This window comes from Bubalus bubalis, chromosome 7 (assembly GCF_019923935.1).
Source record: "Bubalus bubalis isolate 160015118507 breed Murrah chromosome 7, NDDB_SH_1, whole genome shotgun sequence".
NCBI lineage: Eukaryota > Metazoa > Chordata > Mammalia > Artiodactyla > Bovidae > Bubalus > Bubalus bubalis.
In genome coordinates, this window is record NC_059163.1 from 61,754,759 (window position 1) to 61,780,909 (window position 26,151).

The 26,151-nt window shown below is 37.0% G+C and overlaps 1 protein-coding gene across 12 annotated transcripts in view; it reads left to right on the plus strand.

Annotated features, from left to right (window-relative positions):
- The window catches only part of ARAP2 (ArfGAP with RhoGAP domain, ankyrin repeat and PH domain 2), a 199,676-nt gene that overhangs the window by 71,598 nt on the left and 101,927 nt on the right, over window positions 1-26,151 (plus strand). For all 12 annotated transcript variants that reach the window (XM_044946011.2, XM_044946016.2, XM_025290199.3 and 9 more), the window contains 6 exons: window positions 8,590-8,705; window positions 12,728-12,927; window positions 19,167-19,252; window positions 20,021-20,203; window positions 22,580-22,754; window positions 23,233-23,367. In XM_044946011.2, the coding sequence (XP_044801946.2) occupies window positions 8,590-8,705; window positions 12,728-12,927; window positions 19,167-19,252; window positions 20,021-20,203; window positions 22,580-22,754; window positions 23,233-23,367 (895 nt within the window). The remainder of the gene's footprint in view (window positions 1-8,589; window positions 8,706-12,727; window positions 12,928-19,166; window positions 19,253-20,020; window positions 20,204-22,579; window positions 22,755-23,232; window positions 23,368-26,151) is intronic.

Sequence of the window (26,151 nt, forward strand, 5' to 3'; positions counted from 1 at the left end):
ACAGAGGATAGAGGTGGAAGGGTAGCTGCTCCAGCTTATGTTGAAGCGTTTTTTTTTTTTTTTTTTTAATTTTATTTTATTTTTAAACTTAACATAACTGTATTAGATTTGCCAAATATCAAAATGAATCCGCCACAGGTACACATGTGTTCCCCATCCTGAACCCTCCTCCCTCCTCCCTCCCCATTCCATCCCTCTGGGTCGTCCCAGTGCACCAGCCCCAAGCATCCAGTATCGTGCATCGAACCTGGACTGGCAACTCATTTCATACATGATATTTTACATGTTTCAATGAAGCGTTTTTAAAATGGAAGGTCGGAAGCTTATTTAGAGCAAAGAAGATTGAACTGGGTGGTAGCAGTTCTGGGTTTTCATTCTTGCTCTGCTACTGATTGGCTCAGGTAAACTAATCTCTTTCTGTTTGAACGGCATCCTGTGAAAAATAGAGTGGGGTTACTATCTCTAAGACCATTATTTACATTTCATGTTAAAGTTCCAGATATCTGGGCTCTTTCCAGACCCATTGACTTAGAATTCCTGGGGCTTGCGATTGAAATCTCCATTCCTGTAAAGCATCCCAGTTGACTCAGTGACTGCTGACAAAAACCACACACAGTAAAACACTGCTCTGTGGGTTTTTCTTCTTTAAAAATTATAAGCATCCAGTGAAAGAGATAAAGTGTTTCTGGAGCTGGAAAATGTATAGAGTTCTCCTTTGTCAGCACTGAGTGCTGCTTTAGTTTGTCCTTTCTCTTCTTGGGCTTGCTATACCTTTTTATGGTTAACTTTCATTTAAGTGAATCCTTTTCCTGATGGAACATTTTGGAATGTGGGAACGTTTAAGTAGAAAGTTAAGAAAATCTTTATTAATGGTAATAAGTTTTTAAATTTTGAAGAACTGGTCTCAATAAATTGTGTATGGTTGTAAACTATAGCTGCTGTTTTATTTTTTATTTTTTTAATTTCTACAATCTTAATAATTTTTATGTAAAATTTTAATTTTTCAGCTTATAAATTATATGATGGCTATTTAATTCCTTTTTCTTAATGCAAACTTTTATTACCAGAGTGTGATCTATTGGAGAGATTAAAACTCCATTTGCAAAGTCAGCATAAAACAAAGTTCTTGAAAAGCAATTTGAAACTCTTAGTTCACATAAGTTCTTTTAACTCTGTGTGTATGTCTGGAAATTTACTCTGATTTTGTGGATTATTGTTCATCTTTTCTTGTGCTTTTTCCTCTACTTCCAATAGGTGGCCTTAAGATTTCCATGTCAAGCATCTGTACAGATATACTTTTAATACTTTTTCATTTTTTATGGGTCCATCTCTTCTACTAAATCAAGAACTTAAGTTTTGTAAGTTAAAAATGGCTGTTAGATTGGATTATCTGAACTATGGTCTTATTTTTGAAGTTCTTTACTTTTTAAGAAAAGTAGCATGATAAATGCAAGGAGGTAGCAGTCTGCACATTCTTATCAACAGTTCACTGCCAGATCTAAACTCTACACAATTAACATGAACTTTTCATTTTATCAGGCTTCCCTGATAGCTCAGTTGGTAAGGAATCTGTCTGCAATGCAGGAGACTCAGGTTTGATTCCTGGGTCGGGAAGATCACCTGGAGAAGGGATAGGCTACTCACTCCAGTATTCAGCTGGTAAAGAATTCCCCCTGCAATGCAGAAGACCTGGATTTGATCCCCGAGTGGGAAGATCCCCTGGAGAAGGGAAAGGCTACCCACTCCAGTATCCTGGCCAAGAATACCAAGAATTCCAAGGACTGTATAGTCCATGGGGTCACAAAGAGTCAGACTCGACTGAGTGACTTTCATTTGACTTTTCATTTTATCAGTTGCCCAGTTCAAAGATTCACTTTTTAATATCTTTCTTTCACTTTCATTTTTTAGCAGATTGTTGAAATTAACTTGAAGTAGCTTCAAAGTAGGAGAAATGCCTTAGGGAATATTAGGATTTTTTTTCTTTTTTTTTTTTCCACATAGGCTATATGAAGATATGTATAAAAACATTTGTTAGAAAGATGCAAAGTAGAAACAGATACCAAAATTCTTTACCTGATTACTGGCAAAACACTGGTGCTATTATAATTATTATATTATTAATATATATTATTATTATATAAATTGAATGTTATCTGTTTAAATGCTTATACCTTCTCACAACCCACCCACACCCATTGTTTAATTTTTTCACATTTTCTTCTATTCCTTGTTTTTGCTTCCATTTATATACCTACACTATATTATAATTATGATCGTTTTTCCATATTGTTACTTCAGCTTTGTTTAACGTGAATTGTGTGACAGAATTTGTACAGGTTATGTTATAGTTCATCATGTTTCTGTATTTGTTCATCCATTTTACAAAAATTTATTGGTTACCTCTTCCTTCCTGAGTGCTGCTCTAGATACTAGGTGCTCTGTGGTAACTCAGAAGGTCCCTGCTCTTTGGGAACTTACCTTCCCTTGTGAGTAACACATAGTGATAACATAAATGAGCGAGATTTCTGAGAGCCTTCTGTCTGTCTATAGCCTTTTCTTTCTTTTTGATTCACTTTTTGTGCAAGAATCCCTGTGACCCTTTTCTAAAGAATTGCTTGTTATTTAAAATGCTCTTAGGTATATAAATAAGTACTAGCTTCATTTTAACGTTGACAATGTTATAATTTTTATATTCCCAACTTGAGACTGTGACAATTTCCTTTATTCACCGCATGCCCATAGGAGTTCCAGGCAAGTAGCTGACAGTAAGCATTTGTAGAATGAAATGGTTGAATTAATAGTCATTTATAGCTGTTTTCAGGATTAGAGAGCTTATAGTTGAGAAAATTTTTCATTTTAATATTATTTTCTTCTTTATGAATTTTCATTTTTTTCCTGTTTATTGGAATTATTTTGTTGTTTCTATTTGAACTCTTCATATAATATAGATATTAATCTTCATGTCATATTTTCTGCAACTGGTTTTCTAAGCTGTTGCTGCTTTTGCATTTTCACTTAATTTTTGTTGCATAGGAATTTTGTTTATAGAAATAAATTGTGGGTTTTTTTAATCAGTTCAAAGCTTATAGACTTTCTCTATTTTGGAAAATAATTATTTCATACATTTATTTATCTTGAAATGATGTGGGTGTAGTATATAAGCCAGTATTTTAAAATTTTATATAGGTAATGAAATAAGAACATTCACTGATGTGTATATGTATGTAGTAGTATATATAAGGTATTGCTGCTCGAGTGAAATTTCTGCAAATAGATATGAGGCGAATTGAAGATAATTGACTTTGGTTTCTATTTGTGATGTTGTCCTGGCAGTCAGCCTCCCATCTTTTCCTGATGAGTTTTTGAATATCATGTTAATATTAGGGACTTCATTACAACCAGATGTCCTGCTTGGTGGGTTTGTGTATCCATTTAATGATAATTGTGGCATTGAGGTTTTAACTACATTCACTTGATTAAACATTCTCAAATCCGGGTATAACAAGAGATTCATTCCCCCGGTGTAATGTTCCCCTGTGTCTGGTATGGGAATGAAATTCTAATAGAATTTAAATAGACCCCACAGGGCTCTGGCTTGTGTGGTACAGAAAGAAGCAGCAGGATGGAGGTGGTGGCCTCAGATTCTCTGGGTTCTATATCTGGCCAAACTCTGCATCTGGTGTTTGCCCGGAAGTCTGATGCCAATGTCACACAATGCCACATCTGTTTTCCACAAATGTCTAAGCACCGAGTTCTTAAATTCCTGGCAGGGAAACCTGACATCCGTATTTCCAAAAATAGGTTTGAGATTTTAGCAAATTTGGGGTTAATAAACCCTTCTTTAATTTTTCTGTTAAGGAATGAAACCATTATTTTGCTCTTTCACTTTGTAGTTTTAAAAGGTAGCTCGAGCCAGGCTCTGTTACTACTAATTTGTACAAATAACCCATTTCTCTGTCTTGGTAAATATTTGTCACTTATTCTAACCTGAATGTTGAATGTGGAATCATTGGTGTGAATACTTCCAGTCACTGTAAATGGATATATTCTTATTGAAGACAAATTCTGTATTCAGAACCTTCAAATGAGAGGACTGTCTGGATGTATTAGACTTTCAACTTGTATTTCTTCATTCAATTTTTATAGCAGTTCTATAAAAGGTAGATATTACTGTCTTTTCGTAAATGAGGAAATTGAGGTCTGGACAAATTAAGGAACTTGCCAGTAGTCACAGAGCCAGTAAATGGATCAGCCAAGATTCTCCCCCAGTTCCGACTCCCGGTGCTCACGATGTCATTACTGCCTTTGCAGCATCAGACCTCTTCTGCCAAGCGTGGCCATTCATGCTCTTTGGGATCACACATTGTGTGACAGCAAATTAACTGTAAAATATAGCTTCCTCCAGAGTCTGTTTTTAGCTTTATGCTTTCCATAACAATGTATTTCTACCTATAGAATGTCTATGCTGTTGTTTTTTCACTACAGTGTATAGGATTTTAGAGGTTGAAGTTTGGCATGTTCCTGACTCATCCCTATTTTTTCAAAATGAAAATAGTGCTGACAGATTGTAGTTAATGGCTAATTTATTTTTAATTTTCATGAAAGTTTAACATTCACATTCCATTCCATTATTTAACATTTATGTACACCTGATAGTTATTTTTAAGCATGCATTTTCTTGTAATTAACTTTTTAATAGGTAATATGTTCAGTCGGTTTCAAATTCAAGAGGAATAATATAACGGTAATAATAATAGCTAACTGGGACTAGAAAGCACTTACTGCCACAAGCATTCTTCTAAGCACTTTTTATGCATGAATTTAATCCTCATACAGTGATGCAGTAGGTACTACTGGTAGCCCTGATTTGCAGACAAATGAGCTGAAGCAAGCGAGGTACATCTGATCAGTCTGGTCTGGACTTTGTGGGTTTATCAGTCAAAGGTCACATCCTTTGGGAAGAATATGAACTCAGTACTCTCTTTTTTGGATCAGATTCAGTGCTTACCCTACAGACATGGATTATTCTTTTATTGCACATGTTACAGTTCTCTCTCATTTCTCCTCAAACTGTAAGCTTCCTCAAGTACCCCCATCTCATGCTTTTGAGCAGGCCCACCACTTAGCATAATTTCTGGCTGTCTAGAGGTACCTTCTCAACACAGTTTTGCCAGGACATATTCTATCATTTTAAAAATGGCTGTATCTTCTCTCCCTTCTTCACAGAATTGTTAGGAAAATCAAATCAGAGTTGATAGCTGTTTGTAAGCTTCAGAGCACTAAGCAAACAAGTATTGAATCAAGTATAGAGTGTGTGTGCTTAATGAAGACCAGTGCTTTTATATCCTTTGGATATTAGCAAAAGGATTGGCATGCAGGATGCATAGGTTCTAGACAATCCAATGTGTCACTGTATTCTGACCATCCTGTTTCTAACCAGTAGTCTTAATAACTTCAAGTGCTTTTTTCATAATCTGATTGCATGCTTTTTTTTTTTGCTCTGCTGAAGGCCTAGAGAAATGTTTATATCCTGATATTTAGATGATGTAGACTTGTACTGTTTAGATTCTACAACTGGTTCTGCTGTCTAATTCAGTGTTTGTTAATACTTGTTACATATGAAAATCATAAGGTGGTAGTTTTGTTTTGTTTTTTAACTGAAAATCATTAGGCTTTGTCTTCTGATTCTTGGGATCAGAATCTCAGAGTGGAGGGAGGGAGAGTTCAACACAGGTAATTTTGATGAGGCTCTAGGAATGAGATATATTCTAAATATGTTCTAAAGGGTATGTGACAAGATGGCTTAATGTCACCACAAATATTTATTTAATAAGAAATGCAGTCATTTCATTTTAATAGCTCTCAAGAGCACTGACATTTATTTTGTTACTCTGCTGTACATTTTACAGACCATTTGTGCCGGTGAGTTCAGTGGGTACTCTAATTACTCAAAACCATATGGCCTTGGCAGGCAGCTGATAAATGGGTTACAGTTTCTTTCCAGGCTGAAAAATCATCTTTGCCTTGCTTGGGATAAATTTGGGGCCTTGAGCTGAACCTCACTTATTTTATTTTTTAACAGAAATTGCCTCTTTATATGTAGATATTTCACGACTTGCTTGTAGAAATGAGGTACCATCTCTTTAGGCTTGAGCCTTGATGAGTCTCATCAGTTTCTATCCAAGGTTGTCAGTCTTACCATCTGCTGGTCTAAGTGTGTATTTCCGCCCTTAGTAACACAGCACCTGCAGGCCAGGCCCCCATCAGAGAATAATAATCAGAGTAGTCTGTTAGCCAGCTATTGGCACAAGTTGCATCACGGAACATTGTTTGAGGAAATGCAGCCTATTTTATTCTAGAGGTACCCCCATATCAAGCTGGGTCATCAGAAAGCTGTTTCTCTAAAGTGTCCTCTAACCTTGCTAGCCCCATTTTATTTCCCCATTTATAAAAGAGAGTTTGAGTTTCCAATCACTTAAACATTGAAAGTTGGTCCAACAGTTGCATTATCCAGCGGGAACATTGGTATGGATAATTGAGAATTTGTTTTCTGTAATTATAAGTTAATTACTTTAAGTAAATAAGTTCTAGCATACTATACGAGAACTGACATTGAGGGCTGTGGGCGCGCTGGTGCGCGGCGGGAGTGTACATAGTATGCTAGATACTATCAACTGTGCTGACATACTGTGCTAGAACTTGTTAAAATGGAACATGTTGGAAAAGTTTGACTTCCCTCCTGCATACATATCATTTAAGTACTGATTTTTGTTAGGTGGGCTTACAATACCAAGTGGAAGTATGTCACATTCTTCCAAGTATTTCACAACACCTAGCATGTTCCTGTATCTTTTATATTACTGATTCAATTCCTGGTTTGTTTCTCCCAACAAAAGGAACCGTTTGTTCTTTCATCAGAAAAAATCATATTCAGTTTACAAATGAGTCATTTCCTCATTCTAACTAAAATGTATACATTTTTAAAAACATGAAGCAAAATTTTTCTGCAGTTTGTGAATGGAAACCCTTTATGAGTGTGGAAAATTTGTTGCATTGTTGTTTTATTCCACTTATTTTATCAGCCAGGAATGCATTAGTGTCTCTAATGACAAAAAACTGAAGGATAGGGTAAATAGATTAGGAACTTGTTTGTTTTAACAAATTTCTTGCTGAGGCCATCAAGGAACAAGATTTTCCTTTTTTTTTTTTCTCACTCTGACATCCTTACAGTACAAGAATTTGTCCTCAGGCTTTTCATCTCAAGGATGCTTACATTCTAAAATGGCTTTGTTATTTTCCAAGAAGATGTTATTTTCCAAGAAGATGGAAAGGGGTGAAAAGTCTTTTCTTCCAAGATTTGTCTCTCCTCCTTACCCCCAGGCTGGAAATTACTTCCATTTTATTGACCAGAACTATGACATATGGCCCCTCCTAGCTGCAAGGGAAATAGGAAAATAGTACTTTTACTTTTCGCTTGTTCAACAGGTGAGACAAAGAGAAGGCAGCTTCTGAGGTGTTTCTTTCACAGTCTCTGCTGAAAGTGTCCTTCCTGAAAGTGGACCCATATTTTTTGCAGTTATCTTTAGTATGGATAATTTTTCCTAGTCATAATTTAGGAATTCAGAGTACATTTAATCTGAACCTATTGACAGAGATAATTCATTTTTTGAAGTGCAGATTAATTATATTTTTAAGGTGTGAGATGGTTTGATAAATCAAATTCCAAAACCCTTATGGCTAGATAATATATTACATACTTTAATGCTTTTAGGTGGTAGACTGTGTGCCTTTTTGAACACTCTAATTTTGGTGGGACAAGTTGAACATACTGGCTGCAGGTGCATTTTCCATACAAAAATAGCATTTGAGGAGCTTTTTAGGAATCTAATTGAAGGAAGAAGAAACTAATAAAATTTTAGAAATGAGATAAAATTGTAAAACAAGTAATTCTTTTGTTTGAGAGCAAATGAGGAAGACAGTGTAATAGAACAGAGGTAACACCATACAGCAGAGAGAGAGCCAGTAGTCAGGTGGCCTGGGTTTCCGTCCTTCTCTACCACACGCAGCCGTCTCCTCTTCCCATGTTACTTTACCTCTTTGAGTTGTGGCTTTCCCTTCTTTTTGTCTAAACAGTCATTATACCAACCTCACAGTGTCATTTGACTCCCCCCACCTAGAAAATGGGAAGGGTTAGTTTCCTGTTAGTTCCCTTTATGAAATGGCTAAAGGTGAAAAAGTGCCTAACTGTTCAAAGCAAGGCATGTGTAGCTCAAGATTTATGTCCTAGTCAACTTATGTATTGTGTGGAAAAAAGCTTTGCTTTATTAGTAGCCTGGCAGGCTTCAAATGCTATCATGTTATCATGTATTTAAAGTATATATATATATATAATGTACATAATATGTATATATTTTGTATATCATGTATATGAAATAAAATCACTCAATGCATTTTTAATGAATTGCTTAATTCCATATTTACATGTTGTAGTAAAATTTAATGAGATTTATTAAATTTTAGAGAATATAATTTTATTTTCAAGATCCATATTTTCATTTCTTTATGATTTTTTGTTTTTCTCCAAACTAGGATTTTAAGAGTGGACTTGGTATTACCATAATCCCTATGAATGTAGCAAATGTAAAACAAGTGGACCGAACTGTAAAACAGTCTTTTGAAATAATCACTCCTTACAGGAGTTTTAGGTAAGTTATATTTAAACAGTTTTTGTTTGTACTATTACAGTAAAGCTTGGGTGATCCATGTTTACATTGCCAGTCATGATTTGACTTCTTATAGGACACAGTAAAATTATGTTCTTACTTTTTCATATTGTGTCATTTATTAGCCAGTGTGTAAAAATTTACCAGTAAGCACCAAGGATGCTCAGTAGCACTGATTATTAGAGACATACAAATCAAAACTACAATAAGGTACCACCTTGCACCAAGCAGAATGGCCATCATTAAGAAGGCTACAAATGAAGTGTTGGAGAGAGTGTGGAGAAAAGGGAACTCGTCTACACTTTTGGTGGGTGTATAAATTGATGCAGCCACTATGGAAAAGATTATGGAGGGTTCTTTAAAAAACTAAACATAGAGATACCATATGATCCTACAGTCTTTACTCTTGGGCTTATATTCAGAGAAAACTCTTAATTCAAAAAGATGTATGCACCCTGTTGTTCACCACAGTGTTATTTAGAATAGCCAAGACATGGAAGCAACCTAAATATCCATCAACAGATGAATAGATAAAGAAGATGTGGTGTGTGTATGTGTATATATAAGAAAGACAAATACCATATAGCATCTCTTATATGTAGAATCGTAAAAAAATATAAAGGATCTTATTTACAAAACAGAAATAGGTTCACAGAAAAGACTTATGGGAAAACATCCCCACCAAAGGGGAAATAAATTAGGAATTTGGGATTAACATATACACCCTGGTGGCTCAGATGGTAAAGTGCCTGCCTGCAATGCGGGAGACCTGGGTTCAATCCCTGGGTCGGGAAGATCCCCTGGAGAAGGAAATGGCAACCCACTCCAGTACTCTTGCCTGGAAAATTCCATGGACGGAGGAGCCTGGTAGGCTACAGTCCATGGGGTTGCAAAGAGTCAGACACAACTGAGCGACTTCACTTTCACTTTTCATATATAAAATGGGTAAACAATAAGCACCTACTGTATAGCACAGGGAAGTATATTCAATATTTTGTAATAACCCTATAATGGAAAAGAATATGAACATATATATGAAACTGAATCACTTTGCTGTACATCTGAAACAGAAATAATTGCATTTTTACTTTTTCAGATCATGTAATTTGTTAGCCAGTGTATAAAAGCACTTTGCAAAAATGACTTATCATACAACCTGCAAAGATACAAATTTCTTGAGATTTGAATAGTTTCTTTTCATAATGCCTTTTTTCATAGAGGACTTGATGATTTTTGATCCACAAATATATGAAAAATTGTTATGAGGGAATAAAATAAAAATAGATATAGCATTGTCTTTAAGCTGTATTGTTATTTTGTTTTATTTTAAGCCTAATCAAATACAATCTCTCCTTTAAGATTAATCCCTAATTACGGTTACTCTGTGATTTTCTAAAAGGAACTCCAGCTTAAACTGTTGCTGAACTTAATGACTCACAGTACTTCTTGATCAAATATCTTAGCATTTTGGTATATATCTTGTATTATGGTACTCTACTCATTACTTTATTATGACAGTGAATTAGAAAACTTAATGTATGTTCTTATACGTGTTAATAATCTATAGTAACTCCATTGCTTTAGAGGGGCATTAAGTCATATCTGTTGAGTTCAACCACGTTAATTTGCTTGTCACAAATAATCAACATACCACAAAGTAGTATGTGGGTTAGAGACAATTGTCACAGGATTTTGAAGGTCTAGCAATTAATTACTTTATGTCTCAAAAATGCTATTAATACCAACTGTAGTACCCATATTATCTGTTAAAATATGTTTACTGGCTGGAATTTTGAAAAAGAATAACAAGCTTTATTTTCATAAAGGAAATTCAAGCCTTAACTGGCAATGTAGACATTGTCTAAGCTGTTTTACTTAAAGTGCTTTATATTATGTCAAACTTGTACGGTTTGTCCTAACACCAGCCAATTCTCCAACTCTGTGTACATCAACTGGGTGTCCTATATCTTCCTGGAGGGAGACTCAGACCCCACGGGTTTAAGGGCTCAGTCCCAGAAGAGTGTCCTCAGGTTACTCTCACTCAGCCCAGCTTAGCTCAAATTGGGGTGCTCCATTACCCTCTCTCCCCCAGATTTGATAATTTGCTAAAATGTCTCAGAGAACTCAGGAAAAGAGTTCAAATAACATTACCAGCTTATTATAAAAAATGCAGCTCAGGAATGGCCAAATGGGAGAGCTTTAGAGGCCACGGTACAGGGGGTTTGTGGCAGAGAACTTCCAAGCTCTCTCTGGATGCACCACCCTCCTGGCACCTCAATGTGTTCATCAGCCTCAGAGTTCTTCAAACCCTGTTGTTTGGGGGGATTTTATGGAGGTTTCATTTCGTAGGTGAGAATGATGAAATCCAGGGTGTGTGTGCAGGTGCTCAGTGGTGTCTGACTCTTTGCAATCCCATGGACTGCAGCTCACCAGGCTACTCAGTCCATGGGATTTTCCAGGCAAGAATACTGATGTGGGTTCCCATTTCCTCCTCCAGGGGATCTTCCCAACACAGGCATCAAACCCTCATGTCCTGTGTCGCCTGCATTAGCAGGTGGATTCTTTACCACTAGTGCCACCTGGGAAGCTCTGAGACCCTGGGCCGTTGATGACTAAGTCAATTACCAGCCTGTCTCACCTTCCCAGGGGCTTCCCAGGTGGCACCAGTGGTAAAGAATTCACCTGCCAATACACGAGACGCAGGTTTGATCCTTGGGGTTGGGAAGATCCCCTGGAGTAGGAAGCAGCAACCTGCTCCAGTATTCTTGCCTGGGAAATTTCATGGACAGAGGAGCCTGGTGGGCTGCAGTAGCAGAGTCAAACATGATCAAGCACCGCAGTTCTCTCCTTCCGAGAGGTCAAGGGATAGGAAAGTTCCAGCTCTCTAGTCCCATCTTGGTCTTCTGCTGACCAGCTCCCATGCTGAAGCCGTCTAGTCTCCAGTTAGAAGCTGTCCATTAGCATATAAAGGGTTTTTGCCACTCAGGGGATTCCAAGGATCTGAGGAACTATACACCTGGAACCAGGGACAGGGACCAACCTATTTTCCATTGTATCCTGTGGGCTCTGACCAATCTCTGTAGAGAAGCAGAAAAGAAACCACTAAAGAATTTATAGATGTGATAGTGATAATGAAACTTGGAGTGATTAAAAAATATAATCCAGGGAGGCCACTGAATTTCTCTATAGATTATGTAGGATATTATTAGTCCTCTGTTATGTTCATTGTATCTCAAAGCATTTTCATCTTCAGAACAGAAAATTGTAGTGTGAAGCATCGTTCTATGGGTCATTGACTGAGTTTGGGGCACTGTGTATAGCACATTTTTCTGGCATATTATAAGTACTCTCTAAATATTTCTTGAAGGAGTGAACTGATGTTTTAATGTTTTTATTCTTTCACTCAGGTACTCAATAAGCACTAAGAATTGGAATAAATAGGAATGAGGCTAAAAATGAGTTAGCATTCTGTTAGAATACTAATCACTTAAAACTTTCTTGATTTCTCAGTTTCTGAAAGCCATCTGGACATTCTTCCAATTAAAAAAATCTATTTTTAAGACAAAAAAATCAAAATTTCTAGTGGGTGTTTTTGATAACTTAGTTTCAGACTATGGCATATTTTCTTGGCAAAATAATCCACTTAGTCCTGAAACTCTGCCAGTCTCTTATTGATTATGATGTAACCACTGCTTAGAAAACATGGCCTCAACTTTTAAGCTTTTGACCTAACAAGGTGATTTTTATATCCTGGTCAGAAAAATGTGTATGTTAATTTTGGCTCAAAATAGGTAAACAAAGTCATAAGCAACGTGGAAAGTTAAAGGAAAAAAATAGATTTCTCAATGAGATGGTTTTTAACCGAAAAGACTCTGCAACTGCCTGGAAGGCATATTTTTCAGCTGCTGTCTCCTTTGTGAGTGAAATGAATATACAAACCGAACATACTGCTTAATTGGCCTTTACAAGGGAGATCGATAATGCAGAAACGTTAATTGTTTCAGCTTTACAGCTGAGTCTGAAAAAGAGAAACAAGAGTGGATTGAAGCTGTGCAGCAATCAATAGCAGAAACTCTCTCTGATTATGAAGTAGCTGAGAAGATTTGGTACAATGAGTCCAACAGGAGCTGTGCAGATTGTAAAGCCCCAGATCCTGACTGGGCCTCCATCAATCTCTGTGTTGTCATCTGCAAGAAGTGTGCAGGTAATTAGTGATAAGTTACGCTCATCGCTGTTTGGTGGCAGATTGGCACCAAAAGCTCTTTAGTGTCATATATATTGTGTCCCAGCTAATGGCTATGAAGAATAAAAGCAGAGAAAGCTTATTACATTTAAATCAAATTTAGAAATATCATTCTATACTTCTCTTATGCATGGCTTAGAGATAAAAATTGATTTTTAAGCATGTAATCATTTTTTGTGTGTGTGCCTACTGGACCATGTGTGGATTTTTAAAAGACAATACTGAAATTTTCAGATTTGGGATGAATGTGTTTCAGAATGCACCCTGAACACACTCACTGTTCGTATGATTTGTCCCTTTTCCCAAATCATATTTTGTAAGATGTATTTTTCACATTTCAGTGCTGCTCTGCTTTCTAATCTTGTTACACAAGATCTGTTCTCTCTTACAATGAGAATTATTATATAGAAGCATTTTCCAGGCATGTTGAAGTTTATGAAAGTAACCAGTGTTGTGACTTGTTTTCTCCTTGTGACCTTAAACCTTATGGACTATTTGACATCTCGTATTTGGGAGGTAAGGCAACTGTCCAAGTGAGTGAAGGGAATGGACCCTAGCTTAGGTATGTGACTGTGGAGGTCTTGGAGAAATTAGCTACAACCTAAACTTTCCTCCGGAGAAGGCAGTGGCACCCCACTCCAGTACTCTTGCCTGGAAAATCCCATGGATGGAGGAGCCTGGTGGGCTGCAGTCCATGGGGTCGCTAAGTGTCAGACATGACTGAGCGACTTCACTTTCACTTTTCACTTTGATGCATTGGAGAAGGAAATGGCAGCCCACTCCAGTGTTCTTGCCTGGAGAATCCCAGAGACGGGAGAGCCTGGTGGGCTGCCGTCTATGGGGTCACACAGAGTCGGACATGACTGAAGTGACTTAGCAAACTTTCCTCAGCTCTTCAGCTCTACCAGGTACTGTGCTGGTCCTTGGAGTTAAATCTATAAAATATGAAATATCCTGCAGAAATATATAGTACAATTATGTAAAGTTTAAAAATAAAATAAAATTAAAAAAAAAAAAAAAAGATAGCAATAGAGTTGAGCACAGGTTTCATTGAGACAATGCAGAGGAAGAGCTCCTATCTCAGACAGAGCAAAGACAGGACAGTTGCTTCAAACTCTTCAGAGTCTTCCAGAGCTCTGTGCTACCACATTTCTCATCCTACTGAGGTAGGAGTTCTCAAAAGCGGATCAACTACAATAGCAACCAAAAAGCCTCAGTTAATCCTCCTTGACTTTGCATTTTCTCCCAACCTCTTCTTTCCAGTCTCATTGGAAGAGAGAGTGTCTATCCAAGGCTATTCTGGCTTCTTATGTTCCCTTTCTCTCCTCTCTTCTCTGAGTCCTTACCCCATCACTTATTCACTCTCTAAGTACAGTAGGCCTTTCACAGTCACAGGTTCCAGATCAAAAGTAGTTGGAAAAAAATTCCAAAAAGCAAAATTTGAATTTGGATGTACCTATAGTTGTTACTTAGCATTTATATTGTATTATGGATTTTAAGTAATTTAGAGATGATTTAAAGTATTGAATATAATAGAGAATGTGTATAAGTTATATGAAGATACTATGGCCATATTATACAAGGGACTTGAGCATACTTGGATTTTGGTGTCTGTGGAGAGTCCTGGTATCAATCCTCTGAGATACTGAGGGACAGCCATATTCAACTATGGTTTATTTGGTTCAGCATGTAAATTTGCATAATTCTGTTCTGTTAACACCCGATCTCTGAAAACTTATTATTCCCTTAGATATACTTCTCTGTTCCTTTTTCCTTTCATAGAGAAGATACTTTCAAGAGTAATAGTTTATGCAGGTTTTCATTTCTTTAACTTCCTACTATATCATCAGCATCCTGTAATCAGTCTTCATCTGCCTCACCTCCAATAAAAATATTTTCCAATAAAAATACACATTTACCAGTGTATTTTACCTCTCAGTTTCTATGTGGTCAGTTCCTATATTCCTTGCACTCTCCGGAGTATTTGACATTCTTGACCAGTCTGCCTCTCCGTGACTTCCCATCCTTCCTCAACTTCCAGCAGGCCATTTTCTCTTAGTGTGCTCTTGCTATTCTGGTCATCTTTTGCCTGCTCCTAAAACATGTGTGTTGCCTTGGGTTGTATCCTCAGATCTCTTTCATCCTGATATTCCTGAGTGATGTTATTTATCATTTGAATCCAACAGTCTTTTTAAGCAGGTGTTTCTTACTCTGTTGGAAACCATACTCCTGTATCTCCTGCTAGGGTTTCCACTTGGATTTGCTCAAGATACCTCAAAGTGAACATGATAGTATGGAGTTCTCACTGCTTCCCAGCTCACTACATAAAACTGAATATTTTCCTATATTACAAATCTTGATCAGAAGTGATCTACTCTGCCCTTCACTCAAGCCTGAGAGTCCCTCTTGACCCTTCCCCTTTCCTTAAAGCCCACCAGATTCCATCCTGGTTTTACCTTCTAAGTATCTCTAAATCTGTTCTCCACTTCACTTCTTTTCCTACTGCCTCAACTCAGAATCTTAGGCTACTCCAGCATCCTTTCTTCCTGCCTGCCTTTGGGCTTTACTACTTTTAGTATTGCCTTTTTGTAGTCTCCATAAGTGCAAACCTATGCTAGGTCTTGCCATGGGAATTCTAGGCATGGTGCTCTGAGTATTTTTTTTCTCAGAGAAGGGAGGAAAGGAACCTATCTAATGTACAGAGAGGAATGAACTTTCTCATGATCATTAGGCAGAAGATCCTTAAGACCAAAATGATGTTTTGTTTTCTTTTCTCCTCAGCTTAGAAAGAGTCTGACATAGGCCTGGATGCCCAGTAAAGTCTGAATGATGATTTATACAGCAGAATTAAATTGATGATACTAGAATGTTGGGCTGTTACTCTCTTCCAGGTATAATAGTAGAATAAATAATCCACTTTGGATTTTTTAAGTATACATTCATTAGCTAGTATATTGCTAGTCTTTTTTTTTAAGAGTAAGGGATGATATCTGTATTCACATATATGTAATTTACACAGACCCATTATAAAGTTTTAAGTGACTTAAAATTTCTAGTCAATTACCAAACAATGAAAAAATTATGTATGTATACACATACATACATGTACACACATAAACACATATACATGAATACATACTTTTAAAGGGCTTCCTGGTAGCTCAGCTGGTAAAGAATCTTGCCTGAAATGCAGGAGACCCCAGTTCAATTCCTGGGTCAGGAAGATCCCCTGGAAAAGGGATAGGTTACCCACTCCATTATTCATGGGCTTCCCTGGTGGCTCAGATGGTAAAGAATTCACCTGCAGTGGGGAAACTTGGGTGTAATCTCTAGGTTGGGAAGATACCCTTGAGGAGAGCATGGCAACCCATTCCAGTATTCTTGCCTGGAGAATCCCCATGGACAAAGGAGCTTGGTGGGCTACAGTCCATGGGTCACTAAGAGTTGGACACGACTGAGTAGGTGATTTCCATAATCTTTCTTATTTTTGGTTATGATTTCTGTTTCATTACTTCTACTACTGTGGTATTGGAGAAGGAAATGGCAGCCCACTCCAGTATTCTTGCCTGGAGAATCCTGTGGACAGAGGAGCCTGGTGGGCTGCTGTCCATGGGGTCGCACAGAGTCGGACACGACTGAAGCGACTTAGCATGCATGCATGCATTGGAGAAGGAAATGGCAACCCACTCCAGTATTTTTGCCTGGAGAATCCCAGGAATGGAGGAGCCTGGTTGGCTGCCTTCTGTGGGGTCGCACAGAGTCAGACACGACAGAAGTGACTTAGCAGCAACTGTGGTATAAAAAAGTAGGTAATAGTTTAAGTTGAAAAGATATATTAATCCAGACATACATATATTTCTTGTTGTTGTTCAGTGGCCTAGTTGTGTCCAAATCTTTGCTACCCCATATTTGGCAGCACGTCAGCGTTCCCTGTCCTTCACTAGATCCTGGTGTTTGCTTCAACTCATATCCATTAAGTTGGTGATGCTATCCAACCATCTTATCCTCTGTTGCCCCCTTCTTCTTGTTTTCAGTCTTTCCCAGCATCATGGTATTTTCCAATAAGTCAGCTCTTCGCATCAGGGGGTCAAAGTATTGGAGCTTCAGCTTCAGTATCAGTCCTTTCAGTGACTATACAGGGTTGATTTCCTTTAGGATTGACTGGTTTGATTCTCCTTCCTGTCCAAGGGACTCTCAAGAGTCTTCTCCAGCAGCATAGCTCAAAAGCATCTATCCTTTGACACTTAGCCTTCTTTTTGGTCAGACTCTCATATCTGTACATGACTACTGGAAAAACCATAGCTTTGACTATATGGACCTTTGTTGGCAAAGTGATATCTTGGTTTTTAATACACTGTCTAGGTTTGCCATAGTTTTTCTTCCAAGGAGCAAGTGTCTTCATGGCAGCAGTCACCATCTGCAGTGATTTGAAGCCCAAGAAAATGAAGTCTCTCACTGATTCCATTTTTTTCCCATCTATTTGCCATGAAGTGATGGGATTGGATGCCATGATCTTAGTTTTCTGAATGTTGAGTTTTAAGCCATCTTTTTCACTTTCCTCTTTCACCTTCATCAAGAAGCTCTTTAGTTCCTCTTCATTTTCTGCCACTAGGGTGGTGTCATCTGCATATCTGAGGTTACTGATATTTCTCCTGGCAATCTTGATTTCACCTTGAGCTTCATCCAACCTGGCATTTCACATGATGTACTCTGCATGTACGTTAAATAAGCAGGGTGACAATATGCAGCCTTGACATACTCCTTTCCCAGTTTGGAACCAGTCCATTGTTCCATCTCCGGTTCTAACTGTTGCTGCTTGACCTGCATACAGGTTTCTCAGAAGGCAGGTAATGTGGTCTGGTATTCCCATCTCTTGAAGAATTTTCCGCAGTTTGTTGTGATCGACACAGTCAAAGGCTTTAGTATATTCATTGAAGCAAAAGTAGATGTTTTTCTGGAATTCCCTTGCTTTCTTTATGATTCAGTGAATATTCATAGTTTGATCTCTGGCTCCTCTGCCTTTCCTGAATCCAGCTTGTATATCTGGAAGTCCTTGGTTCATGTATTGCTGAAGCCAAGCTTGAAGGATTTTGAGCATAACCTTGCTAGCATGTGAAATGAGCACAACTGCACGGTAGTTTGAGCATTCTTTGGCACTGCCCTTCTTTGGGATTGGAATGAAAACTGACTTTTTCAGTCATGTGGCCACTAATTTTCTGGAACAGTGAGTGCAGCACTTTAACAGCATCATCTTTTAGGATTTTAAGTAGCTCAGCTGAAATTCAGTCACCTCCAATACCTTTGTTCATAGTAATTCTTCCTAAGGCCCACTTGACTTTACACTCCAGGATGTCTGGCTCTAGGTGAGTGACCATACCATTGTGATTATCTAGGTTATTAAGACCTTTTTTTGTTTATAGCTCTTCTGTGTATTCTTGCCACCTCTTCTTAATCTCTTTGCTTTCTGTTAGATCCTTACTGTTTCTGTCTTTTATCATGTTCATTCTTTCATGAAATGTTCCCTTGATGTCTTCAATTTTCTTTAGATTTGTAGTCTTTCCCATTTTGTTGTTTTCCTCTATTTCTTTGTATTGTTCATTTAAGAAGGCTTTCTACCTATCTCTCCTTGTTCTTCTCTGGAACTATGCATTCAGTGGGGTATATCTTTCCGTTTCTCCCTTGCCTTTAGCTTCTATTCCTTTCTCAGCTATTGTAAAGCCTCCTTAGGAAGAAACCACTTGGACTTTTGGCATTTCTTTTTCTTTGGCAGGTTTTGATTGTTGGCTCCTGTACAGTGTTACAAACCTCAGTCTATAATTCTTCAGGCGCTCTGTCTACCAGATCTAATCCCTTGAATCTATTCCTTACCTCCACTGTGTAATCATAAGGGATTTGATTTATACCTGAATGGTCTTGTGGTTTTCCCCACTTTCTTCAATTTAAGTCTGAATTTTGCAATAAGGAGTGGATGATCTGAGCCAAAGTCAGTTCCAGGTCTTGTTTTTCTTTCTCCATCTCTGGTTGCAAAGAATATAATCAGTCTGATTTCAGTGTTGACCATCTGGTGATGTCCATGTGTTTTAATGTTAATACAGACTGCCATGTATATATACATACATACTTTTTAATGGTAAAATACATGTACATAGAAATTCAAAGAGAATTATTATTATTATTTTTTTTTTTTTTTTGGTCTACAGGGCAACATAGATCTTTAGGACCAAAAGATTCCAAGGTTAGAAGTCTGAAAATGGATGCCAGCATTTGGAGCAATGAGCTCATTGAGGTGAGTCTGACTTGACTGTGGCGTGATCAGCGAGAATCTGGGAGGAAATGTGCAGTTGGTGGCGGGGTGAGGTTACTTTAGGATTTCTCTGATCAAGATCTCAGCATAGTATAAAAAATGGCTTATCACCTGTTGTATAGTAGTAACTTTCTACCTTAACTTTCAGAAAGCTTCCTAAATGAGGTAGTTGCTTTAAAAATAAAAATAAAAAATGCAAGGAGCTTTAATAGTAATAACTACTTTAAAAGGCTTGGCAGCTCTTTTTAAAGCCAGAATTTACTCTCTTTCTTTTTAACCCAGCATGGATAAAATATCAGAGTGGTGGATGCAAACATTTGGCAAAATTGACTATTCTTTATCTCGGCCATACTCTGTCATTAACTGCGATCTTGTCTAACTTGTCTCCTGCATCTATTCTGTGCTCGGGTGTAACACTCTCAACCATATTAGCCCACCTACTCAGCCATTTTAAATGGATCTGTCTCAATGTGAGCTAGCTTCAAAAAGTAATAATGCTTTTGCTGCAATTTGTGTTGCTTGCAGTTTCTTTTCTAGCTAATCTTTTACCATTATTAAGAGCAGCTAGGCTGTTTAAATAGAAATATTGTCTGCTTTCACACTGCATCTTCCAGAAAAAAATTGGATCTTTTTTGGATTTTTTGCATATTTTACACTAAGCTGTGCTTTAATTTGTCATGTGACTCAGTTTTCTGCAGATTCAAATATATTGTTTAAATTGATACATTTTGTAATTATTTGATAATTCAGCTTTTCATTGTCATTGGAAACAAAAGAGCTAATGACTTTTGGGCTGGTAATCTTCAAAAAGATGAAGAATTACACATGGACTGTTCAGTAGAAAAGAGAAAAAATTTTATCACTCAGAAGTACAAAGAAGGAAGATTCAGAAAAACCCTTTTGGCGTCTCTCACCAAGGAAGAATTAAATAAGGTAACCAGTGAAATGTAACAAAAGACATGGATGTTAAGGTCTTTTTAAGTGTGTGCCAAGGGTTTTGAAAACATGTTAAAAAAAATAAACTTCTGAAAATTTCAAAAAATTTTTTGAAATTTTGCTGTTTCATAAAATTATTGTTTAATTTTATTGCCTTTTGTAACATTGCACCTTAGATCTTTTCCCTTCATTTCACTTGAGGATTCATTATCAACAGCAAGTAAACTTTTCCTCCCTCACTGAAGTTTCTATCTGATGTACATCCACCCCAACTAAAACTTGAACAACGTTCCCCATATTAGGGACAGGATACTGAACATAATAAGTTCAGCTAGTATGCTGCTGACTTGGTGTCAACAAAATGAACTTCATTTACTCAGTTTATTGTTACAAACAGTAGTTTGTTTAGTGCCATTGATTAAAAGTGTCCTTTGCCTTTGGCTGAGTGATTCTAGGTCTTCTTGTGACCATTCTATATTGCTCTTTTAGCAAAGAATTTGTTTAACATCTTGCCCTCCTTTTTAAAAAAGAATCAACTGCTTCAATTTCTTGTGTGTCAGAAGGTTCTTCTATGTATAGATATTGAAAACATATACTTTTCTATGACTAGAGTATGCTTTCATGGTTCTCAGTTCTTTAAAATGCATTCAGTGTCAATGCTTATTGGATAAGCATCCCCAAGTAAAGAGCATTATGCTGAACATTTTGGAAAATGAAGACCTTTTCACTTCTTCTCTAGAAATTATAAGATTTATACAGTTGTTTTATATTTCTCTTCTATTGGTTTAGTTACCATAAATTAGGTTCTTGCTTCTTTATACATCTTTGGTATTAGTAAAGTGAGGCCACCAATTGATTTTAAAGCAATGATGTACAATAAATGCAAGATGCAGAATCTATACGTAAGGTAGGGGAGAGTCAGAGAGATGGGACAGAGGTCGGCAATCATATATAGGTTATTACTACGTCACTTAGTTTTGTTCAGGGTGATATTTTCACGGATGCTAATTTCTATGAAAATAACTGACCATTTATCCTAGACATGCATGGAATAGTGATAACAAGGTATAACCAAGGGTTATAATTAATCTAGTTCTATGCACCAGAGGCCAATAAAAAATAAGTACATAAATAGTAAGTTGTGAATTTGGGGAAGTAACTGGCAAGATTGGAGAACTAGGGCATATTTCCCCCCCAATGCATTCTCTCTTTTTGATAATGACAGGAATCTTGTCAAAGGGTAAATACTGATGACCCCAAAGGAGATTTTTTCTGCCACACCATATAGATACCCTGAGCTAAGATATTAGATAAGCTTGACTTTAATTACTAGCTGTTTCTTTCTTCTTCAAGATATATAGGGATGTCTGTCTGTCAGGATTTACTACCACATTGGGCTTCTTAAAAATGGTACTCTTCACATCAGTGAATAATTTTTAAAAATTACTTTATTGAGGAGATACTGCTTAAAAATTGTTGGCTCTGTGGATGTCTTCATCAGAAAACTGTATATTTAGGTCCTCTACCCATTTTTTAAATTGGATTGTCTCTTTCTAATTGAGTTGCATGTGTTAACTGTATATTTTGGTTGCTAACCCTTATGCAATATATGGTTTGAATATATTTTCCCTTGTGCTGTGGGTTAACTTTTCATTTTGTTGATTGTTTCACTATGCAGAAGTTTTTTAGTTTGCTATAATTCCACTTGATTTTTGCTTTTGATACTTGTACTTTTGATATCATATCCAAAAAATCATTGCCAAGACTGATGTCTTCTCTGGTGGCTCAGCAGTAAAGAATCCACCTGCAAAACAATTGCTGCAGGAGACGTGGGTTTGATCCCTGAGTTGGGAAGATTCCCTGGAGGAAAGCATGGCAACCCACTCCAGTATTCTTGCCTGGTAAATCCCATGGACAGAGGAGCCTGGGAGTCCATAGGGTTGCAAAGAGTTGGACACAACTGAAGCGAGTTAGCACGCATGCAGAAACATTCATGCAAACAAAATATTTAGTGGATACTTCATTACTGCATTTGAAGTATTTTGAAGTTTCTGAGCATTGCCATTATCATAGTATGTAAAATACAGAAAATATCTTCTATGGCAGATATAATGGATTTGAAGATTTGGAACATCATTGCCATAAAAAAATGAATAGACATTTGGTGATCTTCTGTTGAAATTTAAATTCATGTAAATTCATTTAAATTCAGGCCTTCGTTACCTGTTGGTTAGTTCAGGGCGTAATAATTATTAGATTTGTTAAAAAGAAATACAAACTTCATCTCATAAACGAATTGGCAGACTTTCTTGCATTTTAATTGCTAGAATTATATCTTCTTCATTAGAAGTTGTATTTTCTTTTATTGACCAGGCTCTGTGTGCTGCTGTGGTGAAACCAGATGTTCTGGAAACAATGGCTTTGCTGTTCAGTGGAGCAGATGTCATGTGTGCAACAGGTGATCCTGAGCACAGCACCCCCTATCTGCTGGCCAAGAAGGCAGGGCAGAGTCTGCAGATGGAATTTCTCTACCATAACAAGTTCTCAGGTTAGTCCCTCTCATGCCTTCATGAACCTGGTCTCTCCTGATAGATCCTTAAAAGGACTGCAGCGCAAATCTGTAAATTTCTCAAATCAGAAACACCATTCGAATGAAAAGAAAATGTAATTGTCAGAAAGACAGAAGATGCTTATTAAGACCCATGTTTTATTTGCTTTCAAGGAAAAGTTTAGGAAATCAATCTTATATTTGTCCTTAATTCTCTAAATGGAAGATTAAAATAGTTAATTCCATGTAATCATTTTCACTAAAATTAAATCCAGTTTTCATGTATGAATAATAAACACAACCAAAGTGCTTATTTGCAAATTTTATGCAAAGCAAAATAAATGTTTCTGTGTCTTTATTCTGCAGTATATTTGAAGTAGTTTTTCTTCTATCTCAGAACTCATCAACATATTCATAAGCCAAGGGAAAATTGTTTACATTTCAGATTTCAGATGTGGTATTTCTGTAATTTTTCTAGATTTCCCTCAACATGACATATATTCTGAAGGTCGATTACATCAAGAGTCCTCCCAGTCTACGTTCCTCTGTGACTTTTTGTATCAGGCTCCTGCTGGTGCTTCTAAACTCTCTTCAGAAAAAAAACTGCTTGAAGGTATCTTTTCTGCTCCTTTTAGATTTTGTCATCTGATAACATTTTATTTCATTATCAAAACAATTAGGTTTAAGTTTTGATATTTTTCCCCTTGAGACGTTAGATTTGATCTTGCAGTAGAGAAATATTTATTTTTTGAGGATTTATAAATGTTTCCAGGTACAGATATTATTTCATGCACTGCAGCAAAGATTTACTACTGGTTCGGAATGCTGAGCAAATTCTCAGCAGAATTCTCTGACATCTACCTCAGAGACAACCAATTCTGCTTCAGGATTTAAGAGTTATTCCAAAGAAATGTGAAATTCAGCCCCTTCCCTTTGGGACAGACCCCCTAGCTGGGGAGATAATATAGATAAATGTCAACATGTAGGAAGAACGGACAAGTCTTTGGTTTATATTCTGTCAACATACTAAGTGGTCTCAAGTAGTTGAGTTTGTTCTGATTGTAGTTGTGTGTGTCTGTAAAATAAAGCTTAAGCATGGTTTCCAAAAAATGATGTGAATTAATTGATTTAACAACCTGTTGTAGGTTTGTGGCATTGATCTTAGAAGAGTCATAGTGGGTATTTATCTATCCATTTCACTCCTTGTGTCAGGCATTTGCTGGGCATTAGGCAATGGCACCCCACTCCAGTACTCTTGCCTGGAAAATCCCATGGACGGAGGAGCCTGGTAGGTTGCAGTCCATGGGGTCGCTAAGAGTCAGGCATGACTGAGCGACTTCACTTTCACTTTTCACTTTCATACATTGGAGAAGGCAATGGCAACCCACTCCAGTGTTCTTGCCTGGAGAATCCCAGGGATGGTGGAGCCTGATGGGCTGCCATCTCTGGGGTCGCACAGAGTCGGACACAACTGAAGCGACTTAGCAGGAAAACAAAAATGAGTAAGACACAGGCTAACGTTATATACATTCAAACTAATATTAGAAAGTAGGCAGGAAGAATATAATGCGCTCTGTCTTACTAGAACAGAAAGAATTTAAGAGAGATTAAGTTATGCAGGCCAGTTGATGGTGGACTTCGGAGACTCGGAGGGCAGGTATTAATTCCCTAGTGGTAAAATCCAACCATATTACTTGGTCAGAGGAATAATAGGATGAAAAACTCACTTTAGAGTGTTAATCCTGATCTTCATACATTTGAAGTGATTATTTCAATTAAAGGCTTTATTTGTCCAAAAAAAGAAAATTATAACCTTTAGCAGAATTATACTGGGATAAACTATACTTTATTAGATTTTTGGCCTTTCCTAGTGGCTCAGTAATCAAGAATCTGCCTACCAATGTAGGAGCCCCTTGTTTGATCCCTGGGTCAGGAAGATCCCCTGGAGAAGGAAATGGCAACCCACTCCAGAATTCTTGCCTGAGAAATCCCATGGATGGAGGACTCTGGCAGGCTACAGTCCATTGGGGTCACAAAGAGTCAGATAGAACTTAGTAGCTAAACAACAACAAAAACCTGTAAACAGTAGCTCGCCTTTAGTGAGCATATACTATGTGTAAGGCATTGCTTTAGGCTTTTTCTATATGTTCATTGTAATTCTCATAAAAGCTCTGCAGGATAGTTGATATTATGCTGGTTTCACATGAACAGTGGAGGAACTCAGCATGAAGCAGAGTTTTGCATTTGATTTGTGTTATAATTGTTACTGTATGACTTTGGCTTTGGTCAGTGTAATGACCAGGTGACACTAGATGGCAGAGCATCTTTATTCTTTGAGTTTAGGTTTTTTTTTTTTTTTTTTTTTCCAGCAAATTTATTTCCATGTCTTACTTTTCTCAATGTAACCAATAATAAATGATGAATTTTAGAGATTTTCTCATCTTTCCATTGCTCCTTATCAGTATTTAATACTTAAAATAGTTGAAAGTTGTGTGATCAAGAGGGAAGAAGTACCAGAACAATCTGTGAAATGATGATAGCAATTATTAAAATAATTGAATAACAGGGCAATTAATGTACTTGTTAAGAAGTGTACAAGTTTTCTATAATTTTTCTTCTAAATTGCAGGATATATTAATCTACCCTTCTAACCACTTATACAAAGATGAAATAGGAAGGAAATCTGAAATATGAACTTTTCTTCCTAAAGCTTCTCAATATATCATAAGTATTCTGCAGACTAAAAATAAGCTTCTAGTTATTTTTTGACAATTCTGGTTATAATATTTATAAACATCAATTCATTTTACTGTTTTCTTGAAATATATTGCTTTTCTTAATCACCTTGAGAACTGAATTGATGTTTCAAATTTGTAATTAAATCAATTTTTCCTTTTATAAAAGATAAGTTAACTATGGATTTTGTTGTTGTTGAAATTTATTTCAAAAAACAGAAACCAGTGCATTCTCCATATTTGTAATTTCATTTGGGATGTTTTCTCATTTTGGAGCATTCTGTTTTAAGTGATTTGTACTTTGACTATGGAGCACACAGAAATGATTTCATTGGAAAACAATCTAATAGTCTAACAGCAAGGTATTCTTTGATAGTCTTCATTTATTCCATCCAGTATATCAGCAAGGTCTGTCATTTTAACTCAGAATAGACCATGAATCAGTTGGCTGCCCTCCATCTTCACTAACATCATCTGAACCCCAGTCACCATCTTGTCCTGCCTGGGCTGTAATACCCTCTACCCCAGCCCATATGTTTACTGGTTAATATCTTCCCTGGCTTCCCTCCAAACCATTCTCCCAAACAGACATAGGGATTGTTGAAAATGCAGATCAGATCATTCATGTCCATTGTTCAAGTACATTTAGTGGCTTCCCGTTA